Genomic DNA, 17,934 nt, shown 5'->3' with positions numbered 1-17,934 from the left:
TGTTCCTTGACAACTTCTTGATAAACGCGAGCTACTTGTTGGATCACCTCACGTTCGGGAGTGGTATTGATCCTTCTTGTAATTATCGGTTTCTCGAGTCCCGAAATGCACTCGCTCGTCGAGTGACATCATTTGTATTCATGGTGGGAGAGGAGGTGTGTTTGGCTGTCTCGATATCGCATCCGGAAAGCGACTGACAAATGATTGATAACTATCAGCTCGCTCCAAAGATCTGATGGAATCGTCCAGCTGACTTGACCATCAGCGGGGTCAGAGTGAGACCTGGATGAGTATAAACGCTTCTCTAATCTCTGAGGTCAGTCCGCTAATGTCCGTCACATCGCTGTGGCTTCCTCCGTTAAGGGGTTGCCGCGCGCTCCTCCAACCCCGCAGCATCACCTGCAGAAGTGAAAGATGATCATCCCGATAAAAAGCCACAGATGGGCGAGGTGAATTCTCTGACTAAAATGGCCCGGGGATATTGAGGAAAGAATATGTTAGAGAAGAGACGTTTGGATGATGCTGGTGGTAATCTTGAAATCTTGTCCGGGGCTCTTCAGGGAGCGAGGACCTATACCAGGCCTCTAACAAGTTGGCAGGTTTGAAAACCCTGTCCCTCCGTGTTTCTGTTTTTCAGGTTTTCCTTCTTTAGAATAAATTTGAATGCACGAAACGCGATCAAATCTTGCAGATGTCACCGTAGCTGTTTTCATTAAAATATAGAGGGATGAAATATACATGTGACATCCGGGCATCAATGCCACTTAAAGAAATACACATATATTTAAGTCTAATTCAATTTTAAGTTGACTGTTTGCGATAATTATTATGCTCAAGTTTGGAGCAACAAATTAGCCAAGAAATGGCCGGGGATGCTAAGATGACGATATGTCATCCCGTTGGATAATTCTCAAGACAGAGATGAAGATGGCGGATGATGTTCTCCACCATAAGGACGTCGAGATCTCCCCTCGAAATTAAAGATCATGGGGAGTTGTTTGTCTTGTCGGCTGTTCATCCGAGGGTATAAAGCAATAACTTATTGGAGAGCATGTCCAAAGGCCCGTCAGCTCACATCATCTCATCTCTGGCTAGTTAACAGGTGGGTGGTAACAGCAGACTGGGCCCATGGCGCGTGGCTATCCTACGGAAATTGAGGCTTACCCTCAGTCCGTCTGAACCATTGAAGTGCCCGACCATGGTTGACGTTGTCTTCTTGACAGTTTTGTTTTTCTGTCTCCCGATCCAACATCATGCAGTCAGGCATTCATCATTAGACTTGATTATGGAACGAGGGAGGTGTAGGCTGTTTATTTGCCCGCAAACTAAAAGCAGGCAGCGGAGTAGTCCACGGTAGAGTTTCATTACAGGCAACCCTGAAGTTAGCTATCGAGGTTGTTGCGACTCAGATTGGGGAGATCAATGTTACACGACATATTCCTACAAATAACCACGCTCCTGCATGGCACTAAATCAAGTAGAGCCCAATCACAATAACGTATGTCAATCTGTACCAACCTCACCAAAAGCACCCATTGCTGAACACACTATTCCGAAATTTGTTCAAGATCTTAGAACTAGTTTTAAATCTTAACTGTGGAAACAATGTGCGAGATAAATCTGTTAGGTGTCATGTAAGTAATAAGATCGTTAAGCACAATCTGGCGAAAGCCTTGCGAAAACTCCCCTTTGACATTTATGGCCTTACTGGAATTTACGTTGAACTTTGCCAATATCATTCTCCACTGCTCTTGGTGCAAACTGCGTAGCTAACGGCACCGAAAGTAATGCGGATCCTATGACCTTCTCTTGCATCATGCATTTTCCTTGCAAACTTAATGAACGGTAGACTGTAGTCTTGCGATAGAGCCAGTTCGATACCTCTGCAGGATGTACATACATTGCATACCTGATATGGCGCTTTCAGCTTCTCGTAGAAAATCCGTCACCTGAATCTGATTCCCTTTTCCGCGGTTTCCGTTATCCTTTTAAACAGAAGATCGTGTCAGGACATTGTCGATGAGCCTGAATCGTTTGATCAGTAATTGATTAATCACTATTGTGGCTTTACACACAATCCGCACAAGCTGAAGAATACCTCCCTTCTTACGCCTACTCACTGAGTATGATTAAATTTTACTCCATGGGTTTCGGGTACAAGGGGAGAAGTCACGTTTTGCTATCGAGTTCGTGCTGTCATCAATGCAGGTTCTGATCCTGGCCTGGGCCGTCGCGCCGATGCATCACCTTCTACCGGATTGATTCTAGTGCCTGAAGGAACGTGATATGTGTATTAAGGTCGCGTGAAGGAAATTGGATTCATGAGGTTTGTGGGTATTGCAGGACTGTCTGCGGATGAAGCATGGAAGAAGCAAAGTAGAATGACAGAACTGAGCAACTTAGGGATTCTGACCTCATCCGTAGCTGACGTCTGCCAATGCTTTCCAAAATCTGCAGTGGAAATTGCCGGGGCAGATTGTTCTACACGCTCTGGGCTTTCGTAATTCACTGGCCCGGTGACTGAGGAATCATTTCGTGAAGCTGAAAACACAAACACATGAGCAGCCGCTACAGACTGAGAGAGACACAATAAGGCACGTGCCCCAGGGCAGACATGCCCTCGATCATGGTACGCCCTGCTCGTCAAAATTTGGACTGTTGACGGTATCAAGCCAGGAGGCAGGTGTGTTTTGAGTGGCCCGTGTCACAAGCGTAAAATGCTCTGGGGCCCTGAAATGTTAGTGGTCCATTCCAGCTTTATATTTACTGTCCTTTCAGGCGGCAAACAGGCTGCATGAAGGTAAATAGACCAGACTGTTCATGAGGCCGCCGCAGTGTGCTGTTGGTAATGGACCGAATCGTTTGGACTTGTTCTGGAAAAATAAAGTTTGCTAACACGTGATAATGGAGCGGGACCTATCAAATGGGCTTCCCACGGCCATCTGTCGTACCTGGAGGCAGGGTTGTTGCTGCCACCAAGGGTCATAATATTTCCAGTTTAAACTTCACTTAAGCGACAGAAATAAGGGGATTTTATGCACATAAACCATGAGTGTTTCAGCTTTTCGGACCAAATATAAACGCACCTCTTATCCGAGTCTCACAGGCGAAGTTGCAACGTCGAGAAAGCTTTTTCTCAAACTAACAAAACGCTACATGACGTAAACGAAGCTCCGTATGAATTCTCTGATTTGGTGTTCCTTACTTTGCGTGTCAAGTGTTTTGTACACGCACTGATGCACATATTCTGGTCATCATGTTCCTTCATGTTTGCAGGGACGCGTTTTGGTCAATACGGCAATCGGTGGTTCCTAGCATCTCGATTCGTGTGATGGCTCGGGTCTGATTAGTATGCGTTTAAAAGCGACCATTAGGGAAATGCGGAGCCCGGGGGCATGCAGGGACTTCCGAGCATTTAGTTGCTTCTAAGAGATGGCTTGCTTCCCTGAACATTTAGTCCTTTACACGGTCATCCCATACGGGGTTGTGTAAGCACTGTCAACATGTCATACCTACGCACTGAACACTGTTGACATTTACCAAATGGATTGGCGGGAAGTGGTTGCCTGGCAACGATACGGGCACTTAACTGCGCCATGTTTGATATCGGTTGCTGAGCTTTTGGGACCTTTTTGAGAGTCAAGGTTGCATGGCAGAAACATGGTTGGAAAGTTTGATTCAAGTTCATGTTCGTCAGGGCACTGAAGGCAGACCTTTATGCAATTAAAATACGTCTGCTATGAGTGGTCTGGCAAAAGGCCGCTTTCATAATGGTTGGTCGCTATAGCTGCGCTTGACATACGCGACAGTCGAGGTGGGAAACAGATCGCTTTCGGCTTTCGAGGATTATAACTGTAAGCCTATATGTAAAATTGCTGAGACGGAAGAACTCGATGACTATCCACTGACCGTCTTAAACCTCCAATTGTCTGAGGGCAGAAATATGTTTAAAATGCATCGTAGATTCGTCTGAATTTCTCCAACACATTTTACTTTTAGTGGTCATGTAGATCACGTCCGCATTAACCTAACGCCACAACAGCTATCTGTCTACAATTCATCGACCCAATCTGAGAAACTCCGTAAAAAGAAGACCTTATCATTCTTTATTCCTTTACTGTCTCCTTGCATTTTGGAGCGTGCTCAACGTAGGAATTTGAGCTGTTCTTTTATCTCCCTCATCGAGATAACAGGCCCTGTCCGCCATCATTCTTCACTACAAAATGTATACGATACGCATACGTTACAGTCTGAGCAGATTGAGTGTGGGAGCGAAACTGATTGCTAGAACCATGACATTTACGGGTATCTGCCACGATCAGTGACAGTTTACCCACGCACACTCGCTATTGGTTGCTAATACCACTGGCTTGTAGGGATCTGCTTGTTCTTCGAGTCCCCGTGTGAATTCAGGGGAAATTGTAAATAATGTGGTGAAATATTGATTGTCGTTTCACCTGCGGGGCCACATTTTCATGACGCCGTATTAGACAAGAATGAATGTGTTCAGAGAAAGCGTCTCTAAGGAGAGAATCTAGAGGCAGATGTTTTTAAGTCTAAAAATGAACCCGGCATCAAGATGTTATTACCACATGCTTCAGTTTATTGTAATTATCGTACTTGTTTCTTTAAATTTGCTCAATTACTTTAGCGGTGTGGACAGCTCGACAGTCATACAGAATCCACTTGGTAAAGACAGCGGGTAATAATGTCACATCTAACTATGCTCTGTCTTGCAGCGATTGAACAAAACAGAGGCCTTCCTAGCAGGGATGCCATAATCAAAGTGTTGCCCCTGAGAATTGCAAAAACAACTTCTTATATTTACCGCCGGCAGGGATCCGTCGAAATCGACTGTCAGCTCTCAAAACCTGCAGCGTTTATTGCCGAGCTGCGGAGTAGAACATTGGAGGGTTGGGTTGGTTTGTTGGGACTGTTCGTGATAATGATGAGGTTGCACCGGGCGAAAATATACCGCCCTGGGCGTGTTCGCCGTAATAAGCTACGGGATTTCAGCAAATCGTCAGCGCCGCGCTAAGGGTTGTTATTATTACCTTTCATAACAAGCGGCTTGTCCACTGGCCCGTAAAATTGGGTACCTGGGACGGCGTGATTTCATTTGCAGTCTCAATCGCAGACCAACACCATATTTTTAATGTAATTCAAAATAAGAAAACGTTCACATCACCAATGTTACTCCTCTTACACTGAGTAATTTTTTTAGAATTTGGAAAAAGTGTATGGCCCATGTTCACTGCAAAAAGGACTGCAATATTGGTAAAGATGCCTTACACTTCTCGATGAATGATTAATCTGTCAAAATACAGAATCCAGAACATTCCTTGCGTTGAATTTCCTTGCAAGTGTAAGGCCAAATCCCTGCTACTGATCACAGCAATTATTATGCGCTATTTAAGAGCTCTCAAGAGAGCGAAACCCGACCCGACCCTCTTGCCGTCAGCGATTAACTTGAGAATCGAATATTATTAAGACAAACGTCCGGCCACTCCTCACGCATTACTATCGTCACCAGACTCAAAATGGATTGTTTCGAAGAATCGATTCCAAGTAGAATTAAACTGACATGAAATGTCAGCCTTCTCCTGTTACCAACTTCGAGCGCATGCCTGGCTTCGAATGTACAAGCGTCGCCGTGATCTAAAATTACATTCTAATACTCTGGAGTCTTTTCTGAAAGACCTGTATCTCTCTCCACAATTTTTTTTCTTTTCCCCTGCAGATCATGCGGAACATATTTCAGGAGTCTTTTAACTCTTACCGGACGAAAAGTGAACCCAAGATCTCGGACTCGGAGGCGTTCAACATTCAGTGCAACCAGCGTCTCAGCGAGGTGAAGCTGTCATACCGGCGAGAAAACGTGTTGTATATTCAGGAGGAGAACCTGGTGGTGACTGTGGAAGGGGACGCCGTACGGAGTCTGAATTATAACTTAGGTAATGAGATACGGCTAGAGACTCTCGATATTAAAGCTGCCGTGTCGTGTAAAGTTCTCATATCCATTTTAGGTCTGATACTGCTTCCGATCTGACAGCTTACACAAAGCCACGGGGCCCCTTGCAAGGCCTTGGGAATTGGATTCTTTATTGTGGGTTCAAGATCTTTTGGGTGTATGGACAAAGATTGTTTTTATGATCGATTTGAGTACTTCAATTCTTATTTCTACGTTTTATTTATTTATTAGATAAAATTTATTTCTTGTGTAAAAGGGGGTGAAAATTCTCAAAAAACATTGAGGCGTTTTCATCAAAATAGGAAGTGTGCATAATTGAACAGGTTTACGTACAAATTGCCGTCTCTGACTGGAGTGCATAGCAAGTGATATCCCCTACCAAACATACAAAGACGAAAAGGTAAATGACACAGACAAGATAATGTATGCTCCCCCCGTTTTAAACTTGATTCTTCTAATTTTCAGTAGTATGAAAATATTGAACAGTTTCTTCGGTAATCCCCACATGAAGTATTTTGTTGCCGTCAGCCCCACCTGAGATCAAGTTGAGGATTTGACACGATGGAGAGGCACTTTGCTCAAACACCGCCTCGAGCAGAAGCACCCCTTCATCGGTTGGAAAGAGCCACGTTGGTCGGATGTGTTCAATTTGTTGGTAGCGATGCGGCCGTGACGCGTGCACTTCGAAGTCGTTCGTAAACCGGCGAAGTTCAATTCCGACCAAAGGAGCCTCCATTTGCTGAGACAATAGCGCCCTCTCTTGGTCCAGCTCAAAGCCCATTCGGGCAATGCTTCCGCGGATCGAAGATAGCCCGCGGCTGACGTCTCCGGATGCTTAGGTTCACGTGTCATGGGACAACTCGTGCCGCTTTAAAACGGAATTTTTCCGCTGTGTTTCATTAGCTATAGTTTTTAATTCATTGGTATTTTGTTGAATGATTAGGACTACAAATATCAGACTCGCAATTGACAGAGTTGTTTGCGCAAATCTGATAGTCTGTATACATGTATAGGCCATCTTGAATTGAAAGTGAGATAAAAACTGGGAAGATGAGAGTTAAAAAAAACAGAGACGAAATAAAAGTTCAATACAAATTCAGAACAGCTTTTGTTTAGAAAAAATTGTGATAACTACATCTAAAAGTTTTAAGCCGCATTAAAAAAATTATAGTGAGTTTTGGAACTCAAAATAGCCTGGCACCACCCAAGTCAACAGATTACACTCAACATGATAAATTCAGGGAATAAGACAATAAGGTCTGCTGTTTGAATATACATGCAATTTCAAACAATTCATAAATACAATCAATACTCAACCCCCCCCCACAAAAAAAGACGCAGCAATCTGAAATATCTGGTCATGTCAGCGATTTGGTTAGTAGCAAGTTGAACGCAGCTTTTTTTTCTGCAAATCGAAATATTCCTACCTTAAGTAGTAGGGCAGGCGCGAAAATCGAGGTCGATATTTTGTGGCGAGTCGACATTTAACCCTCAGGGCTTCAATTAATTGGCTGATTATTTAAAGCAATGCAGTCAATAAAATTGAGCGTGCTTTGCGCTGTTGGCAGGTTACCTGTCACATTACACCAATGTCGTGGGTGTTTGTCAAAATGCCCGGGCGCAGGCATAGGTTCGCCATTCGTCATTGCTCAAGATCATGGTGACCAATATTCCCCACAAGATCGATCAAGGTTTACTGATTAGGCCTACTGTAATTCCGCCCAGTACTAGTATTAATTTGTTCATAAACGGAATACTTTTGACTGTTCCCAGTAACGTGCTCCAATAGGATCGGTAAAATTTGAAAGCTTGACGTCACTATGTTACCAAGTTAAGCTGTGTAACAGTCCATTGAAGTGCATGCGCTGCTTGCCAGGACAGCCTCGCATTCGACCCAAAAAGCACAAAGAGTCCATCACAACTCGAGCAAACAACAGAACAGACGCATTAGCCCAACCACTTACAACTGAGCTTGGACAGTCACCCCTTGATTTTAACAGTCGATTTGCCACGGTTGGTTGCCATGCGCTTTGGACACGTAGACGTGAATACTCATGGCCTAACGCGTACCAAATCGCCACACATGTTAATCTACTTTTGAAATATGTCATTTGGATAAAAAAAATCTTAGGAAAGCACAACGCCAATTTGGTACAGACATAGACCTACAGCACTTTTTCCCTCGACGGAATTGATGAAGACCCGTAGCATAGCAAATTTGAAGAGCCAACTTTAATGTAGGCCCTTCTCTGGACACAATTTGTCAGGGCAGCTATACGCGATAGAGGTTTGGAATAATGAAGGAAAAGAGAAATTAAGGGAAGTTTTATATGACATACGCGGTGTACTCTCCGCCTATATTCTACAATAATGGCTGTTCTGTGTCTGCTGAGCAACGGATATTTCCGCCTTGTCTCCTGCACGATTGGCATTTTCTAAATATCTTTATACATGTACATCCACACGCAAAATAAATAACCCTATAATGTGCCTGCATGTCGGGGAGGAAAAACAAAATGTCAGGCTGTGGGGACAGGGAAGAGTCGTGTGATTGGTTATATGACCATCTTCCTATCACTTAGCACCAGGTCAAATTGGCAGATTTGATAGAAGCCGCTGATCACTCACCGGCCGGCAGGCTCGCTCTGATCCGCGGATGATGTGGAGTCGAGACAGCGAAGAACCCGTCAGACCCGGAGAAAAGGAAAACAAACGGCGACGGCTAATTAGCTCCGTGGAGGAGTACCGCAAACAATCATTCCAAGAACTGGCATGTTTGTGATAGACGTTTTTATTGCATCTATTCAGCAAACACACCCACGGGAGTGAAAGGCTCCCGGGCCTCGCCTGTAACGTACTCGTATATGAGTTCAAGTTCCCTAGGAACTGCTTACATGGCACAATAGCACTTCCGCCCAAACGTGTCTTGGCTTATTTTCAACAAACTAAACAGCTTTGATAAAGATGCTCAAATACTTCACCACGTCGCACATTTTCACTAACTCTGTGTATTTTTTAAATCAAAACAAATTGAAATTAACAGGGTTGCCTCAATTTAATTATCTACTGCAGGGTCCAGCTAGAAATAAATGTCAAATTTTAGGCCCTCTCTCTCTATGAACATTCTTATTTGTCGGTGAACGTGAATAAAAATGGACAATGGAAATAACGTACAACTTTGAAACGGGAAATAACATTTCATCCAAAACACTGACAACATAATAGGCTGTATACAAAACATTCATAGACAGGATCAGTCGCTCTTCTTTGCCAATGAAAAAAAAACCTACATGTAAAGTTTAAAAACCTTTCAAAAAATCGTCAAAATGAAAACCTAAAGAACACGTGTAGCTAAGAAACACCTGCATTTCGTCAAGTGAGCCGAGTCCAATCTAGGAATTCCAGTCCACAATCAGTCACATGACCGAAAATAAGTTATGGCGCCTTTTATGTAACATTACTTTTATCAGACGTCGCGGCGATTAATTTCCGAGTTGGATTCAAGATTTCTCTCCTTGCGCAGATGGAACAGCTCAAATGTGAGCGACAAACAGAACTCCCAAATCCATTAAAGGTTTAGGATGGTTTTCTCATGTTACGGTAATTGAATTGGTCATGGATTCATCCGACATGGCATGGTAATGAAACAGCTCCAAACTCACATTAAATCGGCAACCGCAGAATCAGAGCGAGACAAAAAATCAATTTTTACAAGCTCGCAAGACTTTGGTCTTTAATAACTACAAGGTTTACATCTGTATATAAACCTCTCGTCAAATACTTATACCATATGGTGTCCTTGAGGAGGCAAATCAATGATTCTATGAGATGCAATTTCACCATCTTACGCAGCCTTAACACAAACACAGTGAAATGCAGCAACCGTACCCAGCTCAGGGACATCCACATCAAGATTTAATTGGTGTTAAAGTGGCCTCAATTGAATCTGAGCTCGAGGATGCCTTGGCAGTGCCGATACACGAACTGGCACTATTTGTACTTAGCACTGATAACCACAGATGCCACGCCTCGAAGTTGCAATGGGTCATACAGCTCTTGTAACACCCTCCTTATTTCTGTTATCAACAAAATGATTTCAAAAAATTATACTTTCGAGTTTGCGACTTGTACACTCCTCTTCTCGGATTCCTTTCCCTCCAATCTCGATCCGGGTTTGTTTTAGGTCAGTTCTTTCTCTGACGATGACGGAGTACACGCAGAAACGCGACTCCAATCTGATGCCTCAGTACATACAAGTGAATCGTGCGATAACGCCGTTGTTTCTCCGAACATGATACTCCTCAGAAATGATGTTTGTGGTGTGTGGACGACGCTAAACGAAATGGATTGCCTCAAACGCTGAAACCAATTTTCTCCCAGTCACGACTCACTCATTGACCGATCACTAACCTGCTGTTTGTCTTTTTTTTTCCCTTTACCTCGTTCTAACAGGCTTCGAGGTGAACATGGGATTACGAGGCCTGGAGTGCATGGCGTCTTTCATTGAGGACATCGTGACGGCAGACAACCAGAGTGCCTTGGTTAAAGCCATGTCGGTCAAGACACGCTTCTCCCACCAAGTCAACAAAGAAATCGTCCAAAGCAGACTCTACAACACTCTTGGCTCAAACAAATAAATATTCATGTACTGGTAGCAGAGTAATTATTACTGTTTGAAGAGCATGCGTTATTATTTATTTAACGGGAAAGCTGATCTTTAGTTAAGTTGTTTTGTAGGATGGCACGCTTTAAGAGCTAAATCCGCACTTGGCCAAGAGGGCGACGTTCGTACGTTATAGAATGCATTTACAACACGATGCGCATTGCTTTGAACATCGTATCGAACATTTCAGTAAGGGGCGGGGCAGACTCATTGGAGATGGGGGGAACGGTGCGGCAGTTGGTTTTAACTTTATATCACCTTAGTTTGTTAAAAGGGAAGTTCTCTCCAGGCCTCCTTACACTCACGGTGTACATTTCTTATAAAAGCAAATGCTTGTAATTTTTGGCACAAAGCTGTTTATGTATTTGTATCTTTGTAAGCATTTGTTACACTGAGTAGCACATAACTTGATCTGGACACCGACTTAACCATTATTGGTCTTTCTTAGTAGCGTTTGTGTTGTATGTTTCTATAGCTCTCGGAAAACGGGAGAAAGTGAATATCGAAAAACGTAGGGGGCAGCATGCAGGCAAATGCGACGCGGTGGTTTCGGGTTGAGCTTCCGATCGACGGTTGGGCAACCTTAAAATTTTTCTGTGGTTCGAAAAAGTTCGTGCTATTACCGGAGAAGAGGGAGGTTACATGTTCATGTGCGTTCGGTTGCCCCGTCCGGTTCGTCAGTGACTTCGTCACAAAGACGGACGCGCCACGATTTGCAGGCTCTCATTGGACGATCGCTGAAGTTGGGCGTTAACTTCCGGTTCTACGGTTCCATGTAAACGGCGGTCAAAGCATGTAACTCTATGTGCAGTGGGCGTGGTCCGTGTTGAAGTGACGTCACACTTACGAACCGGATAAACTTCCGATACCATCCCTTTAATGTGTTGTGTGGCCGACAAGACGCCCTCTGAAAAGACTAAAACCGGCACCTTGTCCAGCTCCCGACTGAACTATCAAGTGTGACTAAAAACAACATGACCGTTTCTGAAATACCCACCCCATTGGAGGATTGCCGGAGCAGGTGATGCTCCCCTAGGAATGTTGACACACTGGCGAAGGTACCCAGTTACCGAAAGCTCGGCAATAAGATAATTCAGAGCACTGATTGTTGAAGATATATTTGTTGTCAGCAATCCTATCACGGTGCTACGCAGCCCTTTCATATTTCTGAGCCTCCTGTAGGACTTGTGCAAGTCTATGTGGTCAGAAGGCGCCAATGAACCAGAAGGCTGAGAACCCTTCGATTTGAAACTAAATTTCACTATTATAGCTTTCACATCAAGGATTACAATTAATTGGATATATACAAACAGCTGACGCTAAAGGAGGAAAAGAAATGCGCATACTTCCTTTCCAGTATCATCAGGTAACGAGGAAAACAACAGCGCCGAGCCAACATCACAGGTCTGTGAAGTTCAGCTTTAACGCAAAACATGCTGTCCTCCCTCAACATTAATTAATTCAGCTATTAAGACTGAAACACAAAGTAGCTGACCTTTAGGCTTGTTGTAACGACAGAGGAGTTAAGGACATCACCTCATATTTTGAATGTTGGTATTCTCTGTTGAAGCCCTGGACAAGAAAGTAGGTTAAGTGCACTTGCGGTTCTATTGCACTTAACTAAATTGGAAAAAAAGGGCTCAGGCCTACGTGGAAGAAATGGAGGTAAGGGTTGTCTTTATGAATCCAGTGTATTCAAAAAGTGGGTCCTTAGGGTTCAAGTGAGACAGTCACCTTGCCTCCTACTCACTCTAGTTGTAGCAACGAGTTGTAGCAGCCGCACCAGACTTTGTTAGGTTCGTTTATCACGGAGAGCCACATGCATTATTGTCGGTCAACTAGGCCTACAAGATGTACAAGATCTAGGGATATAAAATGTATTGTTAGGCACAATAAATCTACATTTGGACAGAATACAAGAAACCTGAAGATTATTCTTTGTAATTGAACAGAATTCTGGACTCGCTTTTGTCCAACCACACTCATCAATCCATGTGCTGCTATTCACCCTCCAGCATTTTGCATTAATCAATAACCTGTCAAAAAGAAAAGGTTATTTCATACAAGTACTTGCCAACCTGCGGTAGCTGTGACAATTTTCCAGGATGAAGTGGCAAGCAATGGTACATGTATATGACCAATTGTCAGAACTAGGTAACATTACTGGAGATAAATGTAATCAGCCTGTAAGTTGGGTTGGGCTGTGTTGGGGTGCATTGGGTGGGGTTGGGCTGGGCTGCGTTGGGTTGTGAGGTCTTCAAATGTACTACCTATCAGACTCGGAATGTAACACCAAATGAAGTTAGACTGACACATCTTGCTGCTGTTTAAGACTGGTATTCTTTTTATTCACTTTACATTCTGTCGTGAGCGTGGTCCAACAGGTAAAGATTCCCTTGACCTACAATAAAACGATCCAGGGAGGTTGAATCTGATCAGAGATGATTCCAATTTGTCCTTTTGTGAGAGAGTGTCAAGTTATAGCCTGTTCCTCCCCGCCTTACTTCTTGCGGGTGGCCTTCTCGCGTTCCTCCTCTTCCTTCTCCCGTCTCCTCTTGGCCCGGATGCCTTCCAGCCTGGCTCCAGAGCGGGCCATGCGCAGCGCCTGGAACACGCTGTGTTTCTTCTCCTCCTCGGTGATGGCGCGGGCCGCCTCCTTCTTGAAGACGGGCTTGATGGGCATGACAGGGCCCACTAGCTGCTTGGCAACCTTCAGCTCGGCTTCCTGTGAGAAATTACAATTTATTAAAAAAGGTCATTCGATAGTTCACATTTCAGATTATATTACATACTATCAAAAGGAAAATAAAAATAATGTTGATCTTAACCCTAACTCCTGGGGTGTTCTTGCAAAGCATCATCCTCAATCCTTCAAAATCCTCCGATATTCACGCAAAAAAATTGCATTCAGCCTCAATCCTCCCAAAACCTTCAATATTTCTTGAACATGCTCCTTTGAGGGGTGACTGCTTCCTCAATCCTTCAAATTCCTGTGGCAATTCCTTTGTTGAGGCAGTGTGAATGGTATCCTGGAGCAGTATGGACGATTTCACATATAATGTGGGCATGAATTTATACACGGCTGATAAAAAACAACACCAGGTCTAACCCACAACCTTGACACAGTACGTCCTTTGCAATCAGCCACACTTTTTTTTGCAATTCTTCCTCAAACCTCCAAAATCCTCCAAAACCACCCAGGGGATTGAGGACTGAGGAGGGTTAGGGTTAGAGGGAAAAAAACAACTATGGAGGGGGTGAACAATGATTTGAGCATCATGTTCGCTGCAGTGCCATGCACTGGTTTTTCCTCAATACACGCGCCTTAAAGCAAACCATTCACTTTGGCTCCTTTGTCCAATATTTGCATCAGCAACGTGCCTGCAAATGGAAACAAAGAAGCAATGGCTTCGACATGCCACCTGCTGAAACTTGTCTCTTTTCTTCTACCTTAACCCTCCTATGTGGAAGTCACTCTTTGGGTCACTTGGTAAACACCTCAAGGAAGCACAGCTGTGTCATGTTGTGCACTGCACCAACAGTACCTCACAGGAATATCAGATTGCCCAACAACTGTGCTTCACTGTTTCATGTGCATAATTGTGCAGTAAACTAAATGCAGTGAAGAGGACTGCACAAAAGACCCTGGGTCATTTTGTGCTGGCAATCTACTGTGTACACACTGAACCTCTGCATGTTTGAGTTCCATATAGAAAACACATGCTCACCAGTGACTGAGGGCATTTGTGCACATTTGTGCTGTAAAACCAAAAGAGGGTTAAAGGATTTCACCTTTCAGGGGTGAGATTGGGGGGATGGAGAGAAATTCACGAAGCATCAATCAGAGAGGGTGTAAGGATGACAGTGAAATGCTGTGACTTTAAGAACGTTTAATTAATTGCTAACAAGGACTTCCCAAATGGCAACGATTCAATCTTATCCTTGGCTGCTAGGGTGCGAACAATTCATAAAACCTGAATGATTAAACCTCTGAAAATCCACATTCTGGGGGATCAAATATCCTGAAATCAACAAAAATCCCAACCAATCACAGCCCTTGCCAAATTCAGAGAGCCCCTAACCAGAAAAATGTAACTTGGCATATTCATATGCTCAAAAAAAAAAAGGAAGCCGAGGCAAAGCCAGGAGAGGTAAATGTCACATTCTGTTCGCTTTGCTAAGCAGATAAATTCCACCCACCTCCGAATCACCCTTCCTTGGCTTGCCAGGCTTCCTAGGGAACAGGATCAGCTTGGATTTGTACTCCTTGAGCCGCTGGACATTGGCCTGCAGACCCTCCACGGATCGGTTCCTTCGCCTGTGGTCCACGGCAATGCCAATGGTAGGGGCATACCGCTTAAAGATTCCAGCAGCCTGGTACAAAAAAATTCCATGGATACAACGGACTGTGACAAAATTCTCATTCCCTTCGGAAAACAAACGTCTTTTGAGATGTTGGAAATTTTGTATGACACAAGGTTATTCATCCCGCATCCACAGGTGTAATTGTTTATCACATTAAAAAACCTCTTTCCAAATATGGGCAATTCACAATACACTGCACAACCAACAGGTTGCCCGGGAATGGCCAGTTTTCACGCATTACGGGAATAGTTGACAAGTTAAATTTACAAGCTGTGCATGGGGAGCTTAAGTTTTTCCTCATTTCTGTTTGTCAGGGAATAAGATTCATAAATGTATTTCCAGGAGCAGTTTTAATTTGTCCTTTTTTCTTTCTGTTGCATGGAATGTCCTAATCAAATCAAAAATTTTCCCAAGTTGTCTACTGACATACGCTCAAATGCATATCACGTCAAAGCAGCCACGCTTTTGTCAACTGTAAACTTGAAGAATGACCTCAACTTGGAAACCTTGTGGTTGTACAATGTATTGTTGATCACCACTACGACAATCACAACATACAATGTAAGATGCGCGATAACTCGCCACGTTTAGAAATTACAAATTCAAGTGAGGAGCAATTTCTCTCCTATAAATGTAGATTTTGCTTGAAACTGTGGCAAATTACAAAACTAATAACTTAAAATTAATGATTTTTGTCAAAAGGTGTTAACCCTAATAGTCCTCTATCTTCCAACAAGTGAAGGATTGAAGACTCTTCGAGTTGAGCAAGTGTTTAAAGTGTGAGTTGTGTTTTAAAAAGTGATGCTTGAACACAAGGATTTAAACAACTTCTACCTTGTCCAAATGACCACATGAAGCTCTAATTGTCTAATAAATGTTTTGTTTGGTGAACCCAACATCAATCAATGGAAAAAGATGTCCTTTATTTCATGTTATGAATTGGCAACACCTTTACAAAGTTGGATTTTGTGGGATCAGGACTGCTGAGATCAATGAAACAAGGAGAGGGCAGGAATAAACCTACCTTCAGCTCTTCCAGCGAGAAGCCTCGACCAGCACGGACCTTGGTGTGGTACTTGAAGGTAGGGCAGTGGACCATGGGACGCAGCGGTCCAGACGCAGGGCGTGGGGCAATCCGCAGGGCCTTCTTGACGCGGTTCTGTCGTCGGCGCGCCTTGCGCATGGGCTGGTTGAACCATGTCTTCACACGCTCCTGCCAGTTTTTGTGGAAGTGGACATTGGGGATCATGCCATTGCGGCGTTTCGTCATCTTGCAACCTGCTGCATTGGAGTAGAGCAATGAAGCAAAAGTTAGTTTTCTTCATTCCAACCACGGTATGGAATGTCACGACATGACTAAAAACAAAGTAAATACTTTAAGAGAGATATGAAAATGACTAACCACACTACAGTGTTTGCTATGGAGTAATACCAATAACAAAACTACTTTAAATACACACAAAACAAATTAAGCACTTTGGAAAACGATCACTTGCACTATATCAAGTCGTTCAACCTAAGGCAGTAGGTCTGTTTAGAGCAAGGGCTTAACCCTCCTTTGGTTTTATAGCACAAATATGCACGAGTGCCCAACAGTCACTCTTGTGCATGTATTTTCTATATGGAACACAAACATGCACAGGTTCAGTGTGTACACAGTAGATTGCCAGCACAAAATGACCCAGGGTCTTTTGTGCAGTCCTCTTCACTGCATTTAGTTTACTGCACAATTATGCACATGAAACAGTGAAGCACAGTTGTTGGGCAATACAAAAGTGCAATCTGATATTCCTGTGAGGAACGGTTGGTGCAGTGCACAACACGACACAGCTGTGCTTCTTTGAGGTGTTCACCAAATGACCCTAAGAGTGACTTCAGCATAGGAAGGTTAATACAATAAAGTGCATACTCGGTGTGCCATCATGGACGGTAGTTTTTATCAAGTAAGTTCACTGAAAATTAAAGTCCAAAATGTCTATTTATGCACTTCCCACAAAAACAACAGCCATCCCATTAATTATGATGCATCACATTTATGGTGCACTGTACAAGCACAACATTAACATGGTTAACAGTAGACTCAGTTCAATAATCATTTTGGTAAACCCAGTATATGCATATAGATTCAATCCAGGTTTTTTCTTGGTGCAAGCAACCCAAATATGTCAGCCACATGCTGGCAGAAGTTTTGGGCAAATGTCACATAGAACCAAAAGCTAAAAGAACTTCATTCCACGGGTTTTTAGAGAGCCATGTGTATCATAAACCACAGTTCTAGCCCTGGAACTCTGGGGTTCACTGTCCGTCACACTCCATGGGAGAGTAGCCAATTACAAACCCCAGAGTTCTGGGGTTAAGCATACTAACTGATAGTAGGCCTAAATCATTAACCGACACTGTCATGACTGTGTTGTAACTGTGATTTTGCGGTAAAAAGAAATGACATCAACACATTGCATATTTATTTCCTACTTCCTAGACCTCGAGGACAACTGCAAAAATCAGTGTTCTAATCAGTTCCTTCAGAAGTAACATATGTTGAAGTAACTCACTATAGCCATGATAACTCCTAAAAAGGGACTATGTACACAGTAACAAGGGTAGCGAAGTTACACATAGGCCTACATGTACATCATCTGATCGTGATGTACATATCACGCACGTCATGTAATCGTACATGAATGAACGACGAAGTAGGCCTAGAATGAGATTGGATTTCTAACGTTATCTAAAGCTACTTTTACATGAAAAAGACTTGTAAATTAATTCTTAGTGTGTCCATATTTGAATGAGGTGTTTAATTTCGATTTAAAGAGTTGGATGGTTGTGATATTCCTAAGGTATTTCAAGCTCATTCTTCCAACAACTCACCGGGTCTCAATTCACCCTACGAAAAGGAAGCTTGGTACCTGAAATACAAACACCAGAATTGTGT

The 17,934-nt window shown here is 43.4% G+C and overlaps 2 protein-coding genes across 2 annotated transcripts in view; one reads left to right on the top strand and one right to left on the bottom strand.

Annotated features, from left to right (window-relative positions):
• Window positions 1–13,069, top strand: part of LOC110974694 (uncharacterized) — a 38,883-nt gene extending 25,814 nt beyond the window's left edge. Inside the window, exons 4-5 of the mRNA XM_022226483.2 lie at window positions 5,741–5,954; window positions 10,424–13,069. Coding sequence (XP_022082175.1) covers window positions 5,741–5,954; window positions 10,424–10,608 — 399 coding nt within the window. The 3' untranslated portion in view covers window positions 10,609–13,069. The remainder of the gene's footprint in view (window positions 1–5,740; window positions 5,955–10,423) is intronic.
• Window positions 12,956–17,925, bottom strand: rpl13 (ribosomal protein L13). Its single transcript, XM_022226482.2, has 4 exons — window positions 17,871–17,925; window positions 16,024–16,280; window positions 14,835–15,008; window positions 12,956–13,359 (listed from the first exon to the last, which is right to left on the bottom strand). The coding sequence occupies exons 2-4, from the start codon at window positions 16,267–16,269 to the stop codon at window positions 13,135–13,137; spliced, it is 645 nt and encodes a 214-aa protein (XP_022082174.1). The 5' UTR covers window positions 16,270–16,280; window positions 17,871–17,925; the 3' UTR covers window positions 12,956–13,134.
• Window positions 17,926–17,934: the final 9 nt, after the last annotated feature.

Source organism: Acanthaster planci, linkage group LG06 (assembly GCF_054643075.1).
Source record: "Acanthaster planci isolate LZ-2023a linkage group LG06, COTS_SCS, whole genome shotgun sequence".
NCBI lineage: Eukaryota > Metazoa > Echinodermata > Asteroidea > Valvatida > Acanthasteridae > Acanthaster > Acanthaster planci.
The sequence above is the reverse complement of the archived record's forward strand: the minus strand, read 5'-3'. Positions and strand labels throughout refer to the sequence as shown.